The 8,170-nt window shown below is 37.4% G+C and overlaps 1 protein-coding gene across 1 annotated transcript in view; it reads right to left on the bottom strand.

Moving 5' to 3' along the window:
• The window catches only part of LOC104539755 (E3 ubiquitin-protein ligase CBL-B-like), a gene marked incomplete at its 5' end in the record, with an annotated part of 33,025 nt that overhangs the window by 8,253 nt on the left and 16,602 nt on the right, over window positions 1-8,170 (bottom strand). Inside the window, 4 exons of the mRNA XM_010183357.1 lie at window positions 915-1,052; window positions 2,320-2,451; window positions 2,551-2,639; window positions 6,988-7,131. Coding sequence (XP_010181659.1) covers window positions 915-1,052; window positions 2,320-2,451; window positions 2,551-2,639; window positions 6,988-7,131 — 503 coding nt within the window. The remainder of the gene's footprint in view (window positions 1-914; window positions 1,053-2,319; window positions 2,452-2,550; window positions 2,640-6,987; window positions 7,132-8,170) is intronic.

Below are 8,170 nucleotides of genomic sequence, written 5' to 3'. Positions count from 1 at the left end.
CATTCCTGTGATAAAATCACTGAAACACTGCATTCCTCCCTCTCTGTGCAGATTCTAAAGAAACAGATGGGAGGAGGAAGACTTCTAACCACACCACATGGTAGACAATCCCTGAAAATATTCCTGGGACAGGTAAACACCAACATCCTTTGGGTGCCTACACAGAGAAAAAAGTCACTTCACGCGTATGCACTATAACACACAAAAATCCTGTTGTAATCTGTACAATCAGCAGCAAATGTATTCAATTTAATGAGCCTGACAACCAAACATTTGTCAACTCAGACAAAATTCGTAAATTGTGAGCATAGCTTTTATATCTTTTACAAGCAAAATACTGGACTGAAAAAGTGTCACAGTGATTCATGGGGAGAGATAGGTGAAAAATTGACTCATCAAAAAGGTTATGAAACACAGGCGCCTGCAACTGTGCTCATAATCAATGCAGTTTTGTAGCAAAATTTTACAACAGTTCTTACGAAGCAGGATGTTCTTTTAGATTATTTTCCAGTTTTTCCCCAACTTCCAATCTGAAAATAAATCCCATGAATTATGTTTATTACAGAAAATAATGGAGTTGAAGGATATAGACTAGTATTACAGATCACAACAGAAAACTCGGCACTTCACAGGTAACTACTCTTACTAGAAAAGTATAATTTACCAAAATATTGAGCCTGGTATAGAAATAGTGACTTTATTTCATTAATTCGTGATAATGAAAAGTTAAGTCTTTTTATACTCCGAGTTGTTTCATCTCCACCATTAAAAAAACCCTATTTTTTACGATCTTCTGTAACAAAGTGTAGACAAAACTGATTTCTGAAGCCTGATGACAACTTTATCACAGAACAAATAAGCTCCTGAAGTTAAGGAAAACTAAATACAGTATGTTCTTTTCTTCATTTTCCTACCAGAATGAAGGAACAGCTCATGTCCTGAAGAAGGTCGGCTTCCTGAGCCAGCAGGTTTTGAGTGCTCAATCATGCTGTGCCGAGCAGGTGGTGGCGGTGGTGGTAGTGAAGGGGGTGAGCTATCAAACGCATCTTCGCCTGCATTTTAGAAAAGAATTATTAGATGAACAAAACTTCATTAAGAAGTGCAGAATAAAGAGTGAAGCTTAAAATTTATTGTTCTCTGGCTGCTGAGGTTCATCTAGCAGTTCAGTGACTCCAGTAATGAAACTGTAAACCTGACTCTCACTATGCACAATCCTTTTCTAAAACATGCTTTGAATGACCTTTTGCAGTGCTCAGTTTCTTTTCTGGGATGAGAGGAGAGATTTCTTTTAGTGGTTCAGTTCTGAAGAGTGTATTATAATGAAAGCTTTCACCGAATATCATTGTAGAATAAAAGCTATGTTTCAGTGGCTAAGCAAAAACATTTATATTCAAACACCAACGCTGACTACATTGAATCTGCTACGTTTATATCGTGTATTATCTTTATCTGGTGTTCTGAAGCTCTGACCCCAGATATAAATCGGATTTTCTAGGGTTTGGCAAAAGAATGCACCCCTTACACAAAGGTGGAGCAGACAAGACTAGGGTTACCAAGCAGTGTGATTATTATGTGTTTTTCTGCCTTCAATTCTATGTACTCTCACAACTCAGGAACACTTCAGGGACCAGAGAGAGTACAGTGCAGGAACATTGCAATGTTCAAAATGTTTTACTGAATCAGAAAATTGGATGATGATACATATACTACAGTCTAACAATCATGCAGCTGAGTTTGTCAATGAAGGTGTAGGTGGTGGCAGAGCTCAATGACTTGCGTAGGAGAACAGAACAGAAATCAGGAATGGAAAAGATAGCTTTTGGTGATTGTAGGCAGCAGTGAGTTTTGGACTGTTCCTTGATAGTGGAAAAAAAACAAACCCAGAAACAGATTTATTAGTTTAGTTTTCTTTGACTTAAATACCACCTCTTTGGCATTCTTCTTTGGATTTGATAAGAGAAACTGAATTATTTAAGCCACAATAGGAAAAATCCTCCGCACCTGCGTTAAATTGTACTGAGCAAACTTCATATTAAGGGATAAAAAAAATGTAATTTATTTTAGGGAAAACGGTTTTGCTTTGCTTTATAGCTTGAATGCAGATTTAGTATGCCTTTTCATCTGTCTTGCATGAGGGCTTACAGACAGATACCAAGTACAGATCACTGACACAAATATTGACTTACAGCTGTAACATTTAGCCCATAGTTTGTTTGGTACTCTTAACATACTCAACACTGGTTGTTTTTCCATAAACATGGCATTTGGTTCATCTAGGCAATGTTAACCATTAAATGTAATCAGTAAAAAGTCTGCAACCTAAAGGGGGCACCAGAAGATCATAATCGGAGGGTGTCCTGTTGAGCAAAGAGCTGTGTTTTGGGTTGTCTCTGGTAGGAGGCCGTGCAGGTGGCAAAGGTACCGGAACAGTAGGTGCATCATAGACATCTCCTGAATGACACAATCACAAGAAGTGAATGTTTTCTTGCTGTACACCTAGAACAGCATAGAGTAAATCGTCTTGCTAAGTAGTGAAAAGTGAAAACATACCTAATTCCGGATGCTTTGATTTTTTCATCTCAGATGAAGTACTGTGGGTCCCATTTGTTACTCCAGCGCATTGGCCATTCTCACACACCCTGAAGACAGACATTACACAGGAAACAATCAAGCAGTTATCCAAATATTAATTCCCAGATAGACAAAGCACCTGAGCAGGCAGTCCATTATATGAAAATGAATGGAAGACTAGAAGTTGCACCAATTTTAAACTTTACATTTTAATATTGAGAGCAGATACTGGTTAACCATCAATAACACTCCATTGGAGGATTATACTGCTTTCTTGGTGGGATACTGACATGGCTTAAACAACTTACTCAAGGCTGCAATACAAGATAAAGGAAGAACTAACATTAAACATAGTTCTCCCTACAGAGTGCAGGTCATTAGATTATTCACACAGTTAAGTTACAGACTCAACCCTACTTCGCCTTCCCAGCTGTTGCATTTTCCCTGGCAGAAATATGGTAAAGAGACAGGTGGATTTTGGCAATTATCCACACTGAAGTACAGAGAAAAGTCATTAAACAAAACAAAACAACAGCAAAAAAAGCCCCAAACAGAACACTATAACACACCACTAGCAACAACAATTTTCAACTAAACTCTTAGCTAAACATTGAAAAAACCCCAGAAACTGAACTAGCCAAAGCAGTTTTGCAGGCGCCTATTCATTTCTGTATCAAAAAGCTGAGTCCCACTGATACCTCTACCACAGTTAAACAACAGTATCAAATTAAATATGAACACCATCTAAACCAAACAGTACAAAGTTGCCTATCATCTTGTCAGAAGGATATTGGAGCTTACTTTTGTAAGATGATTCTGCTCAAATACTGCAGGGTAGAACAAAAGCCTTTTCATAATATTAAATATTGCTTAAATAAATCTGAAAGAACTGGAAATTACTCCTGTCATTGGAACTGTGGGCCATGCATATTCAGAAAGAACCAGAGTCTTTTTGGAAAAAGGCCATCACACTAAACAATTCCAGCTTCAAAATAAAGATCCCAACCCACCATGCACCATTATTACTAAACACTGGCAAATCTGCTAGAGCTATATACAGCTAAAATTTCAGATCTTGGGTTTTTACCAATAGTACAAGCATTAATAAACTTATCAGCTTTGGCCATATGGAAAGGAGAGATGAATAAAGGTCTGGAGTCATTTAAAATATATAAACAGGAAAAAGGAAGTGAAATTGTGTTTCTGGTCCCAAGAGTTACAACTAGGAATAATGAAATCAATGTAAAAATAATTACAAGACTTAAAAAACAAAACAAAACAAGAACCCTAATGGTAAGAACTATTTTGTCATGAATTAATTTCCCCAAGGAAGTGGTAGAGGAAGTGTTGCTTCTATCTTTGAAATGAGATTGGTTCAGTCTCTCAAATGCAGTGGATGCAATGCTTCCTTTGACTCCTCAGCATATACATAAAATAAGAATCTTTTCTACTTTAATTTGAATCTGTGCTGCATTTTCAACTATCTAACTAGCCACAGGCACTAAGATAACTTAACATGGCACCACTTCAGAAAACTTCAGGTCATAATGAGCCCAGTTACATGATCGGTTTACAAATCATGCTGAAATAGCTGTTTACATCAACAGCAAACACCAGGAAAAAAAGGCAGCAAATGAGTACTAACAAGCAAGCTTTCTGTCCTTTTGTTTTCCTTTTGGGAAAAGCTTTACTAGGAAAAGACAGTGAATATAATAACATATCATTCTTCTAATAGTAGCCTAACTAGTATTGATGAAATTTTTTGCCCACATTTCTTATTGCTGAACTTGCCCCACACCTGCGAAGAGATGATTACCTGTATGGAAACCAACAATTAACTGATCTGTCAGAAAATTAGACTGTGAATATTTTTTTGTAGTATACCTGCAATATTTTGAGCATTGTCATAGCTACTGATAAAAGAGTGAAAGTCCTAAAGGCAATAGAAATTCAGGGGTAGGATGGAAGAGTGACATAGTTCCTAAATTGCAAAATGTTCAGAAGAAATTTTGTAGGCTCTTTAGTTTATTGAATCCTCTAAGTACTATCCAAGAACTGATCAAGCAACACCTAGGAAAGAGATAAGAGAAGGTGACACTGGAGGACTGAACTGAACTGAAAGGTGCCAGAAATGTATGTAAAATAAAGAAAAAATAATAAAAATTGTTGTTAACAGTTTTGCTAAACAACACTGAAAAGTTAAGCTTTTAGTGACACTCTCCTCCCCATGACAGTAAAAGTGGAGAAAGGAGAGTGGTTTGTTCAGAGTTAAAAGTCTTATCAGAATATATAGTAAGGTAAGTTGGTGGTTTTAATCATAGAGCAACCTGACTGACAAACTGAGGTATTTTCACAGTAGTAAGTCCTGGATTAATGCCAAAACACCCACCATAAGCACATGACCAAGTACACTAACTAAAAAATAAACTAAAAACTAGAAAAAACTTTGAAATCAGCTTTCCATCTACAGCCTCTATTACTAATTCCAAAGGCCTGGTGAAACCCTGTACCAGCAAATTGAAAGCACTCAACTCTTTATTTCTGCAAAAGAAGGATACCAGAAAATGAGAGGTTTCTAGTTTTCCAGCTGGTTATTTTCTCAAGAATCTTTCAGGGTGCATTTAGATATCAGGAATTTAGTTCAGGTCAGGAGTATGAACTGAGAGAAATCTCCACAAGTCATCCCCACTTACAGCACTTTAGTTTACATTGCAGAGAGGTCTCGGGGCGTGCAGAATCAATTGCTTCTGGATAAAGTTAACTCAAAAGATATCGTGCAGGAGCTCATCCAATGTCCTGCAGTTGCTATAGGGTACTCCAGCCACAGGACCATGTTAGGGGTAGCCTGAATCCAAAATTTCCCAAAAAGCACAGTGTGGATGTGGGGTCCTTTGAATCAATTGGTCCCCACTACAGGCCCACTCCTATTGCATGACACTACTTACATAGCCCTCAGAAGCTGCTAAACTAGGGCAATCTGCCCAGATACTGCTCTCTTCTGTGGCAGACTTCTACTTGTCTAAGAGAGGTTACCTCCTCTGTAACTTGCCATGCAACTCAACCTCTATTAGATGACTTTGCATGGTACAAAAAGACATTCACATGCAGAAGCACAACATGCTCAGATTAAAAAAAAAAAATGGAATGGGTAAAAAGAATTAGGATCTTAGAATTTTTTTTTCTTTCCAATTTTTCTGCTTGGCCAACATTAAAAGTTTTAGACATAACTGATTTTTATTTTTTTTTAATTCCAATCTACCATATGAGACTGAACTACCCAAGACCGTAAAGCTCAAACAACTGTGTAATATTCACATCTAGGCAGTAAAGGTCAGATCAGCATTTCTAATAAAGACAGAATTTTCAAACTGCATGCAAGGAGTGATCAGACTACGACCTTTTTTCCACCTGTTCTAAGTGACTGATTAAAGAGGTCTAAAAATTGTAACTGACTAATTTTGGGATGAGAGACATGGTGAACTTTATTAATAGTGGGTTCTTGACATCACATTCTGACAGAAAGAGGGAAAAATAGCAATACGTTACTGCATTTTTTTAATATCAGAAGAGCCTGAAGTTTTTAGATCAATACTTGATTTTAGCATCACACTTTTGACCAGTAGAGAATTGGCCCTTGTTTTTCCCAAGACTTATTTTCTTAATTCCAGACATTCTTTTTTTTTTAATGAGTCAAAGACCAAGAAGTTCACCAGGAATGACACAGCCTTCAGTTGCCATGTCCATTGGCTCCAAATTCCTTGCCATAATCCATTAATAACTTAGAATTGTGACAGTCTGGAGGTATTATTTTAGAACATATTTAAACAAAAGGTATGTATTCCAGCTGAATTAAAAGAAAAATGTTCTCTTCCTGAGAAGCACAAGGAAAATATATTGTGAAACAGGCTCAAAAAGCCAAAAAGACATAGTACACATGGGACAAAAAGAGAATAGAAGTAGATATATAGAGCTGCCAATTCACATATTTTTCAGTACTGTATTGCTTCTTAAAATGAATTATATAGGATGTGAAAGTTTAAGATTTTAAAAGCTGCCTGTGGGAATTTCAGTCACACAATTCTCCTAAAAATTAAATTTGCAGGAGTTGTGGGGGTTGAATCTCCTGGTCAGTTCTGAAAACCTCAATCCAAGGGAAAAAAGGATCAACTGCAGAAATGGTATTCAAAAGCAAAAAGTACCCAGATCTGACACAACAGAGATACAATAAAGCAAACTTCACAGGTTTATGACTGTGGCAGTGGTCAAATGAAACAGAGGCACAATTGAAGCTTGAAAAGACAAGAAATTTTAGAAGGCAGGCAAGTTTAACCATCAATGCTGAATCCAGTTAAATTCTGGAAAAAACCAGAGTTTTTTTTAAATAAAGTTGCCTTCAAGGCTGCTAAAAGACCTTACCGAGCAAGAGGAATTATGTTATGAGTATGAGGTGGCTGTGAGCTCAATATTACAGGATGTGAAGAAGGAATTTTGTATTCATCATCATCATCTGTGTGGTCCCTTGATTTATCAGACAGAGAATTGGCAGAAGGAACAGGGCACCTAAGGAGATGAGAAAACGATCAATTGTACTTTAACTGGCCTCAGCACAATACAGAAAATACTCCTCTTTAGCCTAAACATCCTTAATGCACATCTGCTACATATAAGGTAACAAAACCACCATGTCAAACTAAAGCTTGTAAGGTTACCAGCTTTTTTTGTCACTGAGAATGCATAAAGAAAAGGTGAGCTGACCTTCTAAGAGCTAAACAGCTACTTTAAGCAAGCACAACATGGCAGAAAATTGCAAGGAATTAGAGTACTAAATAGGCACTTACAAGGTTTAACCTGTTTGCACTTATCAAAAGAACTAAACAGAAGTTAATTCAGGGCAAATAGTATTTATCAGGGCTCAGCGAGGCAGCGGACGTTCACCCTTTCAGTGAAGTCTTGTTCCAGCCATAAACTTCAGCGTGATCACACACGAAAACCACAAACAGAAGTTTGATTCTGAAACTAGCTGAACACAAAGAGCAGTAAGTGTATAACTTCAAAAAAACATCTGGGTATTACATTATGCAGTGAATAGCACCTGTATTGTTTGCCACAAGAAAGCCAACAGCTGGAGAGCCTTAAATAAAGACAAGTGATGCATCCACAGCCATTTTGATCTGTGCCTTGAAAGTAGGGCTAATGGCCCCTGAGCTGAACTACATGCGACATTACAAGATACACCTACTTCACACATCATTTAGGGATGTTCTAAGGACTATAAGGAAATATGAGAAGAGAGTGGACATTCTCTCTCTTCCTGTGCTCTAATTAGGTGGATTTTATCATAAGGGCAAGAGCTGAAATGACAGGCCATGCCTGTCTCCCCATTTTTTCAACACAACCAGCTCCTGACTCACACAGCACACAGCATGTATGCATATATACTTTGGCATGCATAAATCTGTATACATGCCAAAATCAATTTCCCAACATTACTGCACTGCTGAGAAATTACTACTGGTTTAGAGCTATTATTAAAGACGTAAGTTCCAAGTCTCCTGCTTCTGAATACTGTGTAGCCTTAGATAAGTCCTTCACACTAGTA

Source organism: Mesitornis unicolor, unplaced genomic scaffold, assembly GCF_000695765.1.
Source record: "Mesitornis unicolor isolate BGI_N332 unplaced genomic scaffold, ASM69576v1 scaffold26214, whole genome shotgun sequence".
Lineage (NCBI taxonomy): Eukaryota > Metazoa > Chordata > Aves > Mesitornithiformes > Mesitornithidae > Mesitornis > Mesitornis unicolor.
Note: the sequence above shows the minus strand (reverse complement) of the source record. Positions and strands in the feature narration are given on the sequence as shown.